Source organism: Danio rerio, chromosome 16, assembly GCF_052040795.2.
Source record: "Danio rerio strain M-AB ecotype USA chromosome 16, GRCz13ab, whole genome shotgun sequence".
Classification (NCBI taxonomy): Eukaryota; Metazoa; Chordata; class Actinopteri; order Cypriniformes; family Danionidae; genus Danio; species Danio rerio.
Genome location: NC_141036.1, coordinates 58,207,499 through 58,226,282, shown reverse-complemented (window position 1 = coordinate 58,226,282; position 18,784 = coordinate 58,207,499). Strand labels below are relative to the sequence as shown.

Below are 18,784 nucleotides of genomic sequence, written 5' to 3'. Positions count from 1 at the left end.
CGCTACAAACGAGATATTTGATTCGAGGAGCTGCTGTAAGCGTGTATTTTTCATGCAATGTTTGATACCGCACGGCGAATGAGAGAAAAAACCCTCTGCATTTCCCGGAAACTTAGATGCACACGGCAGGTAGTGTCAGAAAGCCGCGTGTGTTATTCCGGTCACTAAATCCTACACGAGGTTATAGTTTGGTTGTAGTGCTAACTTGTTTACACTCGATGCAATAGTTTTTTCGATACGAATAAAATATGAACTGAATAAACAAAGAGCACTGGTCGCTCACTTACCAAATCTGTAGAGACAGGACAATTCACAGCAACTAGAGCCGCGTCTTTATTAAGAGGAGACTACAAGCGAATCCGGATCTCAGCGTTTGCAGATGAGAACAGCTCTCAGGTAAACAATAATCCTTGTTTTGCCAACACAACGTGGCATCTTTGTCGTCTAAACACTGTGAATATTAATGAAGTTGCACAATAGAGCGCGCTGATTGGTTGGAACCAAGCTTTACTCATGCATTAATGCAGCACACTGTAAGACGTAATAAGACACACTCTGGCACAGATGTCCAGTCTGCACGCTGGAATACACGCTATTATGTCATGACCGTGATGCAGCTTCAAAAATTAGTTTCAAACCGGAAGTACGAATTTGCTTAAAATAACGCAAAAACAACCAATTTACACTTTTTAGTGGAATATAGGTGTCCTAATAGTGTTTTTAGCAGTGTGGGACACATATACGACTGTCAACAGCTCAAAACATGTGTTTTGGTGTTTCGTGACCCTTTAAAGATCCACTAAACTGTTCAGTTCTGGTATGCAGAGAAGGGTTGCAGCAAGAGGAAGTATGTTTGGGTGCAACAGCCAAAGGACTGCAGAATGACTGATAAGTGACATACACCAAAACTCCACCTGTTGATATCAGTAGTGTATGTATGCTGAAGTCAGAGAAATGTTAGTTGCAAACCTCCTGAATGTAATTCCTGTATTGCATTGGGGAAACGTAACCCAGAGCTCTGTCATCGAATTATTAATTTGTATCTACTAAATTACTAATATTTTTAACAGTGACGAAAAACCTCTCCTGACCTTTTCTAATTGAACACGCATGGAATTGGCTTGATATTCCAACAGCCCAAATGCTTTAAATTTACTTTACATGCACATTTACAGGGTTTAAAAACACATGCAAATGATAAACTTTGACTTCAATAATGTTAAAGTCCACAAATAGTGTGTTTTGAACTGTGGAGCTGATCAAATACAATCCTGACTCCACATTGTGTAACAGTATGTGATGTGACTAATGCAAATGCACACATTAAACATGCTAAAATCATATAATGTCATCTTTGTTGATTGTCCTGTAGCTTGCGTTTGAGAGAGATGATGCGGCGCTCACTCCGTGCTGCAGGTTTAGGCCGACATGAATCCGGACCTTCCTCCAGCGACCATCAAGACCCCGTTTCACCCCCGATAGCACCTCCTAGCTGGGTACCAGACCCTCCACCGATGGATCCTGGTCAGTTGGCTGCTTTTCTGCACTTTAACTGATGTGTTGCATGCATGCTGTAGTCTGATGTCTTACACGACCATCTTCTCTGCTAGACGGTGACATTGATTTCATCTTGGCCCCTGCAGTGGGCTCCCTCACCACTGCTTCCACAGGCACCAGCCAGGGACCCAGCACTTCCACCATCCCAGGTACGTTTAATTGCTAGGGCACTAGTTTTCAATTAGTTTTGATGCAGGATCTAGTTTTTGCATTTCAAGTGGGCACCCAATCAGAAGAGTGCTATTATAATGTCGTTGGTTGGTTTTTATAGATTTTGAAAATTAGTTGTTTATTTAAACTTTTTTTTTATATTAGTTTTTGCTTTTATTTAGCTTCTTTTAAAAAATATTTTTGTGTGTATATCTGTTTTTCATAATGTCGAAATGAACGTGTGTGTATTAATTTATTATTACTCTTTATTTATTGGTGCCTTGGTGTGTATGTTTGTAGAGTGTTTGTATGGTATGCATGTATGCATTTTTTTTTTGCATACTTGGTATTAAATTATTATTAAGTGCTAAATTAAAATCAAATGTTGCTTGTTGTGTATTCTGTCACTTTAATTATTGGTTGTATTATTTTAAATTGCATTTTATTCTCTTCTGGCTTTTTAAACTTTTATTTTGTTACCTTTTATGCACTATTGAAGTATACACTTTTAATCCATCTTAAAATTAAAATTAGTAGTGTATAAATGGTACCAAAGTCTTCGGAAATTCAAAAATACATTTTAAAATGCTCAATAGGCAATTTCACACAGCCAAAAATACATAACATATAAGAGCCAGCACACCTCTGCTAAAACTAGTAGTAGTTTGTAAGGGGTGGGACGATACAGGTAACTCACGATTCAATTCGGTGGCGATATATGACCCACGATAATGATATCACGATTTTCCATATCTACGATATTCATTATATTATGAGAAATTTCATCAACGATATATCCTGATATATGTGACTGAAAAAGGGAAAAATACCCATAAGGAAATCTTATGCATTTGTTAATGCCAACATTTCCAACATTGTGCAGAGAAATATGCATTTGAATAATAATTCACTGCATGCTGGTCTTAAATGTAAACACAGTACAGCTAGACAGATAAATCAACATGAACATTAGTTAGCATGTGTAAACCATGATACTGAAACGTCAATAGTAATTTACTGTAAAGTGCTTTATACTCTGTGCCCTCGGCATGCCAAAGGGGAGCTTTGCTTTGAACGCAGTAGTGATTGTCGTCGGACTTGGTTTGCCCTCATTATCACCTGAGAGTAGTTCATCAGGATAGCGAACGAGTTGCATTTGCAGATTCGTAGTGTTGCTGTTATATTTTATCTCTGCAAAGCAGTTCTTGCAGATTGCGTAGTTTTTAATCCAGTGCCTTTCCGTTGACTGTCTCGTAAAACTCAGTGTCTTCACACTTTAGAGTGGAAAATAGCACGTGGGTCTTTGATTTGTTTTTCATTATTTTCCACCATTCTTCTCGTTACTCTTTTTTTTTTTCCCCCCGCGCTTCTTTTCTGTTGTTGTTAGTTAACTTGTGTTCTTCACTGGTCACTGCTTCCGCCACTTTACCCCTATTTACTCAAACAGCGCCCCCATAAACGGAATGGTAGATATTGGGTAGTGACACTGACAACGGGTAAGTTAGTAATTTTGTGTAATAAAATAGCGATATTGGCGAGTAGTATCAATTATTTATTGCGAACAAGCACAACAATATATGGCAATATCTATTTTTCCTCACCCCTTCTGGACAGATGGGTGGTTCATTCCGCTTTAGCAACCCCTGAGTAATAAAGGGACTAAAGCTGAATTTATACTTTCGCCTGGCGCCGCATTGCGCACCTCCGCTAACTGCACGCGCACCCCGCGAAATGGACGAGGCTTTTTACACTTGTCGTGTTCGCTGTTGTGATATTCTTTAAAACGACATAAGGTGGTCAAAAGAAACCCACTGAAAATCATGCGGATAAACGGAGAAGTAGGAAGTTTCCGCAACTACGTCATATCATTAATATCATTCAATATTTTTAAACTAATTATTTTTATTATTATTGTAAATTATTTTAAGGATTATAAGGATTTGTAAAACCATTCAAGATTTATTTTTAATCAAACTTTGATGCATCACTTGCTTTTTGTTCATATCTCGGGCATTTTTACTAATTAAAGTTCATTAAAATTTACAACAAATACAAATATATATTTATTATGGCAAGAATAAAAGCAAAAAAAGTACACTTAGTAAAAAAAATAGATGTTTTTTTTTAGATTTAGCCCACTCCACAGTTCACACATTACTGTCTGGCTAGTTTCTATTCTCTACTAAAAAGGCAACAATGGTCCAACATTCCTGACCATTATCACCAATAAAGCCCAGAAAAACAGGCATCAGTATATTGTAAACCGATAGAATCAATTATTCATTTCCAGTCATCAAAAAAATTATTTGTTCCTTATTTATAGTTTTGTAAGTATTAAATAGTTTTAAATTTAAATTTGCAATATATAAATCAGTGTACCTGTTTCTCCAGTTTTGCCATGGCCTCTTTTGGTTTAAACAAACTTAACCTTCAGGTTTTTCTAAACCTTTTAACAAAAACGTTTTCTTTTCCCACGGCTGTTGCACTTTCTAGCAAAGAATTTTTGCTCATTAGGTTATCTCTGTGATCATGGATCATAAAGGTGCCTATACAGTCGTACTGTTTCAGACAAAATCCTCTTCAGAGGGTTTCATATTCAACTGAAATCAAACGCAGCGCCCTGCACAGTTCGCTTGAGTCTCAAAAAATGCTGTGCAAAACATCAACCAAAATGATGTCGCGCGCACCCAAACTGAACATCCGTAAACTCTGCGATGATGTCACGTTCGGCGTGCGCAGTCAGGCGAACAAGCGGACGGGTCGAGTATAAACCAGGTTTAAGCCGAAAAAAAAAATTAAACTAAACTAAAAATAACTAAACAAAAATAAAATAGAAATTAACTTAATTAAAACACAGTTTTTGTTGTTGTTGTTGTTGTTTTGTAGCCTTGTTTGCATTAACAACCATCAATCAGAACCTGTTTTTGGTTTACAATTCTTCCAAGTTGAAAACCTCTGCTCTGTTTACTCACTTAGCTCTCATTTATGAGGTTTTCCATCTGTCTCCTGTTTTCTGCAGGACCCTCCTCTGAACCATCAGTAGTGGAATCTAAAGACCGTAAGGCGAACGCACACCTGATACTGAAGCTGATGTGTGACAGCATCGTCCTGCGGCCTCATCTAAGAGAACTGCTCTCTGCCAAGTGCGAGTCCCTCCTGCTGCCCTAAATGTTCACTATGCTCATTTAAGTGTTCTTTGAGTGCTTATATTGCTGTTGTTTTATAGGGATGCTCGTGGAATGACTCCATTCATGTTAGCAGTGAGTGGCAGAGCTTACCCAGCAGCCATTACTGTCTTAGAAGCAGCACAGAAAATTGCCAAAGGTAAGGAAATGGATTAAGGCTGCAAAATGAAATCAAAATCGCGACCTTGCAAATGCTGCACATTTCATCGAGGAAGCAGTTTTCTGATCAGTAGTAAATGTCCATTTAAAGGCCAGAGGGCGTTCTTGAGCATGAGACAAATTCAAAGATTGAAATCAATAGAGTGTACAGTAGAGACCTGTACTGGGAGTACTGCAGGACCCAATGCGCAGAGTGCAGCGTGGGACAATTTGCTGCATGAATGCGTGTGGTGTGGTCTTAGTGTGTGTGTGGGTTGCGGGAGAATACAATTATTCATGGGACTCACTGGATAGAAATATCTTAAAGAGGTGGTCCACTACGATATCATATTTTAAACTTTAGTTGATGTGTAATGTAGCTGTGTGAACATAAACAGCATCTCTGAATGTAAAATGCTCAAAGTTCAGTGCAAAGGGAGACCTTGGTTTTTACAGAGTTAGCTTAGCAAAGCCTACAATGAACGAATTTTGGGGACTACAAACAAATACTTAAGGGCCTGTGAGATCACAAACATACTTTTAAGGTGCGCACACATTGCGCAGCTAAGGGGCGTGGCCAGAGGTGCTTTAATGTTACAGGAAAGAGAGCTAAAATGCCTCCAAACACTGCCGTTTCCACAGAGCTTCGTGTGTTTCTGTATTTGGGCTTCCAAAGGACATGACACAAAGACAGAAGTGCTTACAGTTTAATATTAATTGTTCAAGAGAATTATAAAACACATAGGCAGCATGATTCGACAAAACAGCTCCAGAATCTCTCAGTTCAATGCTGGATTGGGTTAAAATCTCCTCAAAGGAGCAGCTCCAACAAGCAGAATCTGTGGGCTCTGAGCCACAACCTGTAAGTGTTTTTATTTGTTAAAATTAATCATGACTAGGGCCAGACGGAATCTGCGGACGCTTTTTGCTATTTCTGTGGAGAATTTTGGTAAAAATCTGCGAATTTCTGCGGAATTATTTTGGGAGTATTCAGCGGATTATCATAATTTACACTTTATTAAATAAAAAGTGATAAATTACTGAATAAAAACTGAATAAATTCAGATTTACACATTTACTCTAGTAATTAAACAGAATTTATAATGGGCTAAAAAACTGCAGAAATCTGCAGAATTCTGCAGAAAATCTGTGGAATTCTGCGCGCGCAGATTCCGTGTGGGCCTAATCATGACTTGTACAGTGTCTAGCCTTAACGGTATGTTGTAGCAAAGATGTAAACAATGGGAAATGCTGTTTGGCACTGCTAACAATTTTGCTACCAATTCATATTTATCAGTCAAACCGCTGTACACACACACACACACACACACACACACACACACTCTTCAACAGCGCATTGCGTTCTACATATCAGCTAATGAACTCACAAAAGATATGTGAACGATTCATATTGCTTACACATGCTTATTCAGAATATATTTGAAAGACAGTGTGTAGCGTGTTGAGTTAAAAAATACAGGAGAGCTCGCCTAAACTCGTAGCAGCAGAAAAATCAATCAAGGCTCACACAGGTCGCATCCCACATCTTGTGCTTTATTTTTCTATCAACAGTATCACTGTAAATTACAGAAAATAACTTAATCCGAGCACCAGAGAGAAAAAAGAAAAAGAAACATCGGTCCCGCGCACGTGCGCTTCTCGTGTTACATGCGTCTACAGACAGTTCACACACATACACACACAATGGCGATCTCTTAAAGGAGCCGCACCCCATTTTCACTCGTTACAGACACTTGTCAGATTTTATTTTAGAGAGCAGGCAGGAGGTTGACTGACTGTTTACACAGCAAAAGTGTGCTTGACGTGACGTGGAGCCATTTGAGGGCGGGCTTTTCAGACGAACTAGGAAATATAATTTCATGTTAGCTGAGTAGCTGTGTATAATCATAGTAAGATTTATTAAAAAATAACGCGATTTCATTCAAGTGAAACATGGGCACACATTGCTTTGCATCTTATAAACACAACCAAGCCTTAAAATACATTCTGGACCACCTCTTTAAAATTAATTCACAAAAAAACAATACTGAATGTGTAGTGTTTAGTGAATACCAAGCTACTCCTGCATGGACACATTAAGTAGCCCTACATTTTTTTTCAGTTATTTCTGTTTATTTTTATGTATTTAGCTAAATATTGAAAATTGATCTATTTTTATTTATTGGTAATTAAGGATAACTTATGTTCAATGTTTGGACACATCTGAAAGCAAAAAAGACTGACGTGCTTAAGCAGTATTAGGGCAAATACTTCTGTTCGACCACTTCAGAAATTAACGTCATTATTTTGTTTCATTGCAAAATTGTTAGCCTATTTCTAACTGTTCTGACTGTATTTCTATATATTTGAAGCGCTCCTCGTTCACGTTCATCATTCCATTTAATTGAACTCAAATGAAATGTGTTTATTTATTTTCTATTTCTTTATTTATGTTGAAAAGGGAAGCAAGTGAAACAAAAAACAGTAGCTGGAAGAAGCAGTGAAAGGTCTCTAGTGCACGGTAGTAGTGGCTTAAACAGCTGTCATCATCACAGAATCATCATCTCCATTATCGGTTTCTTTATCACAAGATTAAATCATCTGCTATTTTTTTGCATCAGTGAATTATGACCTAATGTAGTTAATTCATGCTTCCTAATCTGAAAAAATATTTATGTGCATGCTGGTTGCCTTCAATTAATTTTTGCAGCAATAATATAGATGTGGGTCATCTGATTTAGATGCATGTTTCATAGCATTCAATGACCCTAAACAGAGCTTGTGTTTTTGTGCAGGTGAACCAGGTCTTGGAGAGAAAGAGGATACAGCATCTGTGTTCATGGAGATGATCTGTCCTTCAGGAACCAATCCAGACGACTCCCCACTGTACGTCCTGTGCTGTAACGACACCTGCAGCTTCACCTGGACTGGAGCAGAACACATCAACCAGGTAGAAAACTAATGAGCTCAATCAATGCAAAGATACACTGAAAATGCATACAAAAGTTTCAGATTTTATTTGTAAATTTAGAAATAGAAGTTCAAAAGTGTATGTTTTTTATATGTATGTGTATGGTCCTTTAATATATTTACTAATATTAAGTATGAATGATCTTGTTAAGCATAGTCATTGATCATAGTTCAACATTAAGTAATGCATTATTAACATCCGAAGTCGTTCTGCTTAACAATAGTTAATCCACCATGAGTTTACATGAACGTTATTTAACTTAAAAAATCTGTATTATGTATTAAAAAGGTCATATTTTGGTTTTGGGGGCCTCCAACAACAGGCTGATATGCATGCAAGGTCAAAAAACACTTTCATTGTCTTATAATATGCATTTATTTTTATGTAAGTATTCCAATAACATATGATTTGTTCAGTGATTCATTTCTTCCTAAACCCCTCCCATGTGTGATGCTGATTTTTTCGATGACCCAGTTTGTTTTGATTGGTCGGCTGGGTTCAACGTGAGACAAAAAGAAATGTCCACTACGATTATGAAGTAGCAAGAGTATAGAGTATATGTGTGAGCCCAATGCAGGAGTGCATTAAAGCAATGCAATTAAACACCAGCGTATTGCTCTGTTCTTAACCAATTGACGTGCCATGCGTATATAGGAGCATGGAAAGTAATTTTCTAGTTAATTAACATTAGCAATAGCGAAGATATACTGTAATAAATGAATTACTAATAGTTTGTTCACGTTAGTAAATACATGAACATTAACTGATGTACCATTATTTTAAAGTGTTACAGATATTTCATGTTTTTCTTTTAATAAATGTAAATATATATTATAAATAAGTTTCTTTTACTTGTATTTTTATAGCATTTGTTTTATCCAAAATACAGGAAAAAGCAGTAAAATTGGGATACATTTCTACTATTTAGAATCAGTGCTTTCTATTTAAATGGGTGTACTTTTTTGTGTAGATTTCAGCTTTGGAATCACATAAATATATTACAGTTTTAATAGCAACTGGTTATTTTAAGTGGTAAAAATGTTTTTAAATTATTTCAGAATTTTACCAGTGTGTTTCTTTTTTTAATAATAGCTTTTTTTAATTGAAAAAAAAAAACAAGGTGAATTAATACATACAACGATTTGACAAGACTTTTTCATACATTTACATTGTTTTTCTCCCATGAAAAACCCCCCTCCTCTTCAAATATTTGTAAACAAAATAAATGAATAAATAATAACAACAATTTTTTTTATTAATATCAAATGAAATATTTACATAATCACAGAGTTTTGATAGTACGGTGAGGAAGTATTTAACAGTAATGTTTGCCCATTGAGTTTGATTGCGTTATCCTTTTAGGCATAAACCTTTTCATTTCAATCTTGGTTTTAGTTTGGGGGAAGTGTTGCACCTTTTTCAAAGTATGAGATGATTGGATTGCATACTGTATAAAAACGTTTAGTAGATCCTCTAAGAGTATTTAATTTTCTCCAATCTTAAAAACAGCATCATATCACTAAACCAGTGTGAACTAAACCAGTGTGATTTACTTGATTTCCAATCAAGCAATATTCTTCTCAAACCATAAGACATGCGAAGGCATAAGTGTATTGATAATTATTAGACGTGACTGTACCTTGTTAAAGTACTCCAGAAATAGTGATCTGCCATAATTCCTTATAAACCAACATTTAAAGCTGGGCCTAATATCTTTATTATATGCTTCGGACAGAATATTAAATATAGTTTTGCAATAATCAAACAGTCTAGGGTATGGATGTCAAACTCAATTCCTGGAGGACCGCAGTCCTGCACAGTTTAGTTTCAACCCTGCTCCAACACACTTATCTGTGAGTTTCAAACAAGCCTGAAGGACTCAATTAGTTTGATCAGGTGTGTTTAATTAGGGTTGGAACTAAACTGTGCAGGGCTGCGGCCCTCCAGGAATTGAGTTTGACATCCCTGGTCTAGGGCATGCTTAAAACATCTTAGCCAAATATGCTTTAGCACACAGGTGTCAAACTCAAACCTGATCAAACTAATTGAGTCCTTCAGGCTTGTTTGAAACCTACAGGTAAGTGTGTTGGAGCAGGGTTGGAACTAAACTGTGCAGGGCTTTGGCCCTCCAGGGATTGAGTTTGACACCCCTGCTTTAGGATAATGGCTTCGCTCACATGTGTCACTTACATTTGTGTGTATCTTGGAAAGTCTACCCCTACTGTAGTAAAGTCTGTGGACCAGTGTTTCTTAATGCATTAAAATAATATGATAAGAAAATATCACTTTGGAGTGCGTCAGAACCATTTTGTATGACTAAAACTGAACTTGTCTATTTGCAGGACATCTTTGAGTGCAGAACTTGTGGCCTGCTGGAGTCGCTGTGCTGCTGCACTGAATGTGCTAGAGTCTGTCACAAGGGGCACGACTGCAAGTGAGTGATCAGCCATAATTCCTTATAAACCAACAATTTATTTACATGAACTCCACCGGTATCTTTCTTGAAGGGGATGTATTGTGAACATCGTAGTTGTTTTCTAGAACAAAAAAATTTAATTAAATAGAAATAAATATATATAGTGAAAATAATTATAGAAATTAAATTTAAAATGTAGAAAAGTTGAATTCCTTAAGCTTAGTTTAGGTTGACGAACTAAAGTTAACAAAACTCATAAGTCATATGACAATTTACTTTAAAACTAATAAAAAAAAGCAATTCAAAATGCTTTAGTATTTTGTTCATATTTTATTTAGTCTGATTATATTTGTTTTTATGTTTTTGTGTCATTTTTTTTTATAAAGTAATGTCTCCAGGTAATAGGTTTTAATTTTAGTTATTGAGCACTTTAATTTAAACAATCTAATTAGTGTCTGCCAAGTTAAAGGATACCAAAGCTACTAGATTTAGCAGTTCACTAGATTTTAAAGCAGTAATTCACATGCTCTTGTTTCTTCTCCAGACTGAAGAGGACGTCACCAACAGCTTACTGTGACTGCTGGGAGAAGTGCAAATGCAAGACTCTCATCGCAGGCCAGAAAGCGGCACGTCTGGATCTGCTCTACAGGCTGCTGACCACCACTAATCTAGTGACCACTCCTAACAGCAGGTTTGAGAACTATAGAGACCTTTAAAGGTGCTGTATGTAGGTTTTTAACTCCTCTAAAGCATAAAAATACCATAATATGTTTGTAGAGATTGATGACACACAAGTGAACACATTTGTTAATTGTAAAAGCAATGCTACAGTCAGTTATTCTCCTTTGAATTTGTGCATTTCCTGTCTGAAAGTCTGTCTTTGTTTTGATCTGTGTAACTCCGCCCACTGCCAATTAAACCAATTATATTTCAGCACTCCGTCTTGCCAGTTGATAGGAAATTATGAGATCTAATGTATTGCAGTTGCGGATATAAATATTATGAGCGTAAATCAAACCCTTGCACGTAAAATTGTAATGTGCAAAACTGAAAACTTAAAGCAGAATAAGAAACAGCGAGATTGTGTGCTGAAAGATGATAAGCGTGGATCAAAAATTATAACCGTGTTCAGACAAAATCAGTTTTTCCGCTCATATTTGTCTTCAGCGTCATCATTGGTCCACTAGTCAAGATTGACAGCTGCTGCTCTAGCCAATCAGACGAAGGGGAGTTGACGTCACTCCAATGCAGCTTGCGGCTGCTCAGTGTGGCAGTGGGGAAACATTTTTCTCCAGTAGTTTCAGATAATATGGACACTTGTGGCCACAGGGGATTCATATAAATATTCCTTATACATATAAAACATATTCCATATATACTGTATTATGCAACAGCCAGTAGATCGACCCTGCGATCACAGACGGGTGTCTAATGTTACAGTAATGTTTGTTGTTTAAATGCGTTTCCTTTTTTGATTCATGCTACTATTTAGATAAGCGACCTTGTTGTTTCTTATTCTGCATTTAGTTTTTTGCTTTTGCACGTTATAATATTACATGCGATGTGAGTTTTTAAAAAATTTATTTATGCTCATTATTTTTCTACCTACAATACTTTAGGCGGGAATTTGATCCTATAGAAAACAATTTATGTTACTTCAGCCATCCCTCAATGTTCGGACACAGCCAAAAACGTCTGGAGTAAGCAGCACCAGCCTTTGAAATGAGACACTATAATTAAAGTAAAAGAGTTATAAAATCCACATAGGGTGTTTTTATTTTTATTTAGGAGATGATAAAAACATTACACATGCAAACATTAGCTGACCAGTTATCAGTGTAGTTTTGGTTTCACACCAAACTCACTCTAGCTCACTCACCGGATGCGTTTAGCTTGAATTCAGTTATTTAAATTAGTGCGTTTGTGCCATATGCGTTGTGTATTTTACTTTATTTGTGCTGAAATGTGCCTGTGTTTACGTTTTTGCACTAACTACGCATGTAATCTACTTATGTGAATACTTAATTTTGCTTTTGACGTGCTTCTATTGGTGTCCACAATCTTGCAACCTGTGTTTGGAAAAAAAAAAAATCTGTATTTTGAATTTAGACTGCAATAACTTCTTCAACCACTATGTCAATTCATACAGCACATTAATAAGTTCGACCCCAACTTTTTGTTGTTAGATCATTTTGTGAAGTCTTTTGGAAGATATCAAATATCGGAATTCTTCATTTTGAACTCTTTCTCTCATTTGTTTGTGTCTGATAGGGGAGAGCACATCCTGCTGTTTCTGGTGCAGACTGTTGCAAGGCAGAGTGTCGAACACTGTCAGTATCGACCTCCTCGCATTCGAGAGGACAGGAACCGGAAAGCTGCCAGTGCTGAAGGTGCTTTATGGACATTTTATGACGCATCTGAGGGAAAATGAATTAAATATTTATATGATTTTGCACATGGTGAATTAATCAGATTGTGTTTGCTGTTAGTGGATCTCATGCGATTGACAGGTTGATTCTGCCCTCTTACGTGTAAATACCAATCAAAGAAAAGGATTTATTCAAAAGGCAGGGGAAGTTTATTTAATGACAAGGTATTTGCAAGGTCTTAATGTTTTAAATAATAAAAATAATACTATTTAGGCCTCACAAAGTCTTAAATTCACTGAAATATTGTCTTGTAGATCTTTTTTTAACTGGTCTTAACTTTCCTTTATGAAAAGCATCACAATCAATCCAACACACATGCTATCACCAACAACACATCTAAATTAAACTTTTAGCAAAACTCTATTCATAACTAATAATATAACTTTCTGTTGTGCATACATTGTTTTTAATGATTTTCTTTTTAAAGAAATGTATGTATACAACTAGGCTCTGCTTGTTTCGACACACTATTTAAAATGTGTCCAAGAAATAACTCATTAAAATTAGTTTTTTGAAAGGGCAAGTACTTTTTTTTAGCCATTAAAGAAATCCTTAGTGTTAAGCCATATATAAATCAGAAAATTAATTATTGGTCACATTTTATTTTAATTGTCTGTTATATCTTAATAATGAGCAGGTAATAAGCCAGCAGTAAATTATGTAAATTGTTAATTAAAATAATGTGTTTTTGAAATAGTAGTTTTTTTCTGAAGAAACGGACACACTTCGCTGTTTTGATTTTTATTGTTGTTGTTGTTTCCGCCAACAAATATTTAAAGTTTTGAAAACTTTTTTATAACTTTTAAAAGCTTTAAACTTTAAAACTTTTGATTTCAAAACTTTTCAAGTTTTACTAAGGTTACACAGATGCGATGAAAAAACCCCTCTATGCACTACCTAAAATTGAATAAGTTTGAGAATTTTATTGCTTGTAAATCTGTCTTAGGTTTCATTTGACCTTATTCTTAAATGCGGAAGTGCGCTCGTTTTTGCGATAGCTTTAGAGCTTCTGATTCAGTTGCCATATCGGAGAAATGACTAGGAATAATAAGCAGCAGAAAACGGTCTACGGAAACGGTCTTGCTCTACAAGCAAGTGTTTGAATGACTTTACATACATAGTACAATAATATAATAAAAAAATATCAGTTTGCAACATCAAGCAGCAAAACAAGCTGTTTTTAATGCCTAAAAATTAACTGAAGTGAACGAGACCGGAAGTCTCAAGCCAAAAAGATGCAAATGGATGCACCCACTCATACACGAAGGTTTGCTGTTTTGCTGATCATCAACATGTCTCTGTTTTTCTCTCAGACTCTGATATGCCAGATCATGACCTGGAACCTCCACGCTTTGCTCAGCTGGCTCTGGAGCGAGTGTTGCAGGACTGGAACGCACTGAAGTCAATGATAATGTTCGGCTCTCAGGAAAATAAAGACCCGTAAGTTGAACATTAAATATGGCCACATGATAATTTCATCATCCGCTTGTTAAGTGTGACGTCACGCGAAGCGGCTTCCGGGTCCAAGCGCTCTATTCAACTGAATGAGGAGACTCATGAAAAGGTAATAAAAAAACGTTTACAAAGCGATTTAATACTTTCAAAAATCACGATCGCAGTATATATGTCCATGCCTAATATCTGATGGCCAGAAAGTAATAAATTTTTTTATAATTTGTTAAAGTTTTGGTATTTGTTATGCAGCAAGCCCAGAGATTGTTGTGTACACTATGAATTTATATACAATTAACTTTAATGTGTGATAGGAATAAAACGTGATCATAAACGAATGATTTCTCCACTCGAATGAATGGCGTCTTGGACCCGGAAACAGTATTACATAAGTCACAAACACGTCACCACTTAACAAGCGGATAAACATACAGCATATTAAAAGGAACCTATAATGCCTTTTTTCCAAGAGGTTAAAGAAGTCTCTGATGTCTCTAGAGTTTGTTATGTGAAGTCTAACTTTGTGAAACTGACCTTTTTAGGCTTTGATCCTAATTGTGGCTTTTTGGTTACTGTTGCTTTAAATTCAAATGAGATTGGGCTCTTTTCAAAAGAGGGTGGAGCTACATATGCATGCGAGTCAGCATAGTGGCAGATTCAAAAACAAGACTAACGTCCTATGCTAATAAGAGAGGGGGACTAGTGGGCGGGGCTTTCCCCCTCTGATGACTCGTACAAAGGGAGAATGTCAATCAAAGTGTTTCTCAAGTCTGATTATAAACAATAAAATTAATACATTTTTACCATGAGATGCTGGTTATATTCACACACCGCTACAACACAACTGTGTTTAAACCCCTTATAAAAGTGATTTTTGCATGTCATATCTTTCCAGGTTAAGCGCTAGCAGCAGAATCGCTCACCTTTTACCGGAGGAGCAGATGTACCTCAACCAGCAGAGTGGCACCATCAGACTGGACTGTTTCACACACTGCCTTATTGTCAAGTGTGCACCAGACATCACTGTGAGTTAAAGAAAACTGCACTTGAGCCATCCAAGTATAGAAATGTCATATAAAATGCAGTTTTTATAATTAGACTTCTCTAAAATATGTAATGAATAAATCACGATGGACTGTTGAATTACTCGAAAAATAATGCATTATTGGGTGTATATAATATATCTGCATTTCTCTTTTTGTTCTCTAGTTCATTGACACACTGTTAGGGACCCTGGTGAAGGAGCTGCAGAATAAATACACCCCTGGCCGGCGGGAAGAGGCCATCAATGTCACACGGAGGTTCTTGCGCTCTGTGGCCAGAGTGTTTGTCATCCTCAGCGTGGAGATGGCATCTTCCAAGAAAAAGAAGTATGACTGATTTACTGTGCTTATTCTTTTGTAGTCAGTGAAGGGGTTGAGAATAGAAAAGGTTTTGTAAAATATTGACTAAAAAGGCTAAATATGAAAGGATCGGGGTTTAAAGGTTTAATTCCAGACATTGAAAGTCAGGGAGTTTTATGTATATTTTTTCAGGACATGAAATATCATGGGTTTTTGTTAGAATTTTTTTTTATTTGACATTTTTTGACATTATTTAAAAATAATTTTTTTGTTTATTTTGATATAGCAGAATGATAAACAATGCAGTATTTAAAAACAGAATTGTAATTTCCCCTGCCGTTAAATGTTCCTTTCTAATTGTCAATGGATTTTATTTTAATTCACGTTTTGCCTGTTGTTATGGTTAGTCTAACCAAATATATTAAAACATTGTTATTCTGAATATTTACAAGTAGGGCTGCACGATATATGGCTTCAGCGTTGATATTGCAATGGGATCATTCGCAATAGTCACATTTCAGGATCTGCAATGTCAAGTTCAGCTTCAGTTTATTCATCCCTCAGGAAATTTGAGTGGAATTATAGCTGTCCAAGAACTATATTGTTGAGTAATTGTGAAGTTTAACCTTAAGAGTGCTTGTTTGCTTTGTTTTTTTTAGGCCTATGACTGAAGGATTTCAAGTGCATTTAAATAATTTCTGTACAAGATTTGATCATTCATCTTATACTCGAAAACAGTTAGACTCACCAAAAAAAAAAAAACTATTTAACTCGCCTAAAAAAATCATCCCAAGCAATATAATATTAGGAGTACTTTCCAAATTTAGCTATTCAAGTCATCTGATTAAATTAGATTCATATCGCAATAAATATTGCAGAAAAAAATATTGCAACGTCTAATTTTTCCAATATCGTGCAGCCCTATCAAAAAGCATAAGATGACTAGATTCCCCCAAAACCTGTAAAGTGCTTTGAATATTTAGATAAACGCTAAATAAATCTAATTATTATTATTATTATTAATTTCCATGCTACTGTTAAAGCTAAGGTGCCTAGTTCATGGAAATTTTTCATTTTTGTCAGTGAAAATCAGGAAAAAGTCAGGGAGTTTGACGTTTTGCATAAAGTGGGATCACTGATTGTTGCTTTATGCTACAAAAATTTATGTTGACTTGTAAAAACCCTGTAAAACCTCTTATTTTCTTTAGCAACTTCATCCCTCAGCCTATTGGGAAGTGCAGGCGTGTGTTCCAGGCACTGTTGCCGTACGCAGTGGAGGAGCTCTGCAATGTGGCCGAGTCTCTGATCGTGCCGGTGCGTATGGGCATCGCTCGGCCAACAGCTCCCTTCACTCTGGCCAGTACCAGCATTGATGCAGTGCAGGGCAGTGAGGAGCTCTTCTCTGTGGAGCCTCTGCCACCTCGACCCTCCCCGGACCAGTCCAGCAGGTGAGAGACGCTTTAGTCAAACCCAAACCTGATAACACCACGATTCATTTGAAGCTTCCTGCTGTCCAGACAGTGCAGAAATCGATGTATAGCATTCATGAATTATTTCTTAGACTTTCAAAAGGCATTTCTATTCTCTCTGCAATCAATCTAGATGCCTTCGAAATATTGATAGTATGAAAAGGATATCACAAAATGATTTAGTGTGCATCTGAATCTGAGTTGAAATGTTTTCTTTTAGCTCCAGTCAGTCTGCCTCTTCATACATCATCAGGAACCCGCAGCCCCGCCGCAGCAGCCAGTCTCAGACAGCCCGCGGACGGGACGAGGAGCAGGATGATATCGTGTCTGCTGACGTAGAAGAGGTATTAACAACTATTTCAACACTTTAAAGAACCATTCATGATATTAGACTCTGTCCTTTTAATCTGCACATTTAGTCCTGCTTAGGATAGATTACATCAGTGTGACAGTAGTAGGGTTGTAATGATACTAATAATAATATATTAATAATATTATACTATTCAAAGTGGTTGATGTCATGCATATTGATATCCTGTAAGAGTATGAATTTCTGAACGGAACTGACTGTCTTTAAAAAGCCTTTGTACGATACATATATTAAAATAGTGTTTCTGCTTCTTATTTTATGTAATAGGACTCTAGTTTCACCGAGTTAGGTCAGGCCATACGTTTTTTGCTTCAACTTATGAAAGCAGCATGTATGAGGCTTATTAGTGTTTCCTTATATTTTAAATGGAAAAAGCACAAGCAAAGCCATGACATGTTTATATGAAGACATGTCTTTTATTTGCCTGATTTGACTTTAAGGTCTGTTTTAATATTTCAATTTCACATAGAAAAATGCATTAATAGCCCTATAACAGGGGGTCTGAAGTATTAAAAGTTAATAAATTGATTATGAGAAAATTAAGGCCCTTAAAAGGTATTAAAAAGTCTTCATCACATTTTACGAGATCTTAAATTTTGTTCAAGCGTTGTCCACAGTGTTTGACTCAAAAAAAAAAAAAAGCAGAAACTTTTCCTCCTAATATTAGCAACGGTGTGCTCGATCCACGTGATTGGTTCGGGCCGGGCGCATCTGGCCAAGCTCCTGGATCCAGGTAATGCCTCGTAATTTGCGACAAACGCTGGAAGGTGATGTGACGCTCTCCACATGTAGTGAAACTATAGAGCGAATCAGACGGCAAAATGGAAGAATGTAAGTTTGCATACTCCTGTTTGGAGAAAGATGAGTTTAAACAGTGGCTGAAGCCTGTCGCTGAAAACAGCCGCGTAATTTATTCTTTCAAGCTTTGTTTCTGTCTGGAGAGCGAGATTTCTCCTCCGCTTTTATCATGGACAAGCTGTGATCACCACTCCTATTTATCAGCGTCACTCATCTGTGAACAGCGCCAGAGCGTTAGAGCCATTCGCAGCCCTTTCTGTTGAGCGTGTGACCAATCATAGGGGCATAAGAACTCACTCAGAAAGAGAGCGAGATAATATTTACATTTGTTTATTTGCTATAAATACTCATGTTGTTTTGTGCATGTAGTTGATTTTTTAAAGGTGCAGTTCATATATCTGACTGCTTGTTTTAAAGGACAAAATTGTGTTACAAATAATATATAAGTATATTAATACATTAAGACAAGAATTCTTGTGCTGTGAATCAAAATATAAAATTGTGTA

At 36.5% G+C, this 18,784-nt stretch overlaps 2 protein-coding genes across 42 annotated transcripts in view; one reads left to right on the top strand and one right to left on the bottom strand.

Moving 5' to 3' along the window:
- The window catches only part of fabp10a (fatty acid binding protein 10a, liver basic), a 141,764-nt gene that overhangs the window by 51,999 nt on the left and 70,981 nt on the right, over window positions 1–18,784 (bottom strand). The gene's annotated exons all lie outside the window — the stretch shown is intronic.
- The window catches only part of ubr5 (ubiquitin protein ligase E3 component n-recognin 5), a 107,480-nt gene that overhangs the window by 47,392 nt on the left and 41,304 nt on the right, over window positions 1–18,784 (top strand). For 28 of the 41 annotated variants that reach the window (XR_015510279.1, XR_015510278.1, XR_015510276.1 and 25 more), the window contains 13 exons: window positions 1,373–1,524; window positions 1,611–1,706; window positions 4,727–4,850; window positions 4,934–5,031; window positions 7,826–7,980; window positions 10,344–10,435; window positions 10,962–11,108; window positions 12,689–12,807; window positions 14,160–14,286; window positions 15,194–15,323; window positions 15,508–15,668; window positions 16,850–17,089; window positions 17,331–17,454. Coding sequence is in view for 35 of the 41 variants with exons in the window: in XM_087285284.1 (XP_087141410.1) it covers window positions 1,373–1,524; window positions 1,611–1,706; window positions 4,727–4,850; window positions 4,934–5,031; window positions 7,826–7,980; window positions 10,344–10,435; window positions 10,962–11,108; window positions 12,689–12,807; window positions 14,160–14,286; window positions 15,194–15,323; window positions 15,508–15,668; window positions 16,850–17,089; window positions 17,331–17,454 (1,765 nt within the window). In the remaining 6 variants the exon portion in view is untranslated. The remainder of the gene's footprint in view (window positions 1–1,372; window positions 1,525–1,610; window positions 1,707–4,726; window positions 4,851–4,933; window positions 5,032–7,825; window positions 7,981–10,343; window positions 10,436–10,961; window positions 11,109–12,688; window positions 12,808–14,159; window positions 14,287–15,193; window positions 15,324–15,507; window positions 15,669–16,849; window positions 17,090–17,330; window positions 17,455–18,784) is intronic. The other 13 variants (XR_015510277.1, XM_087285283.1, XM_087285275.1 and 10 more) reach the window with 1 other exon arrangement.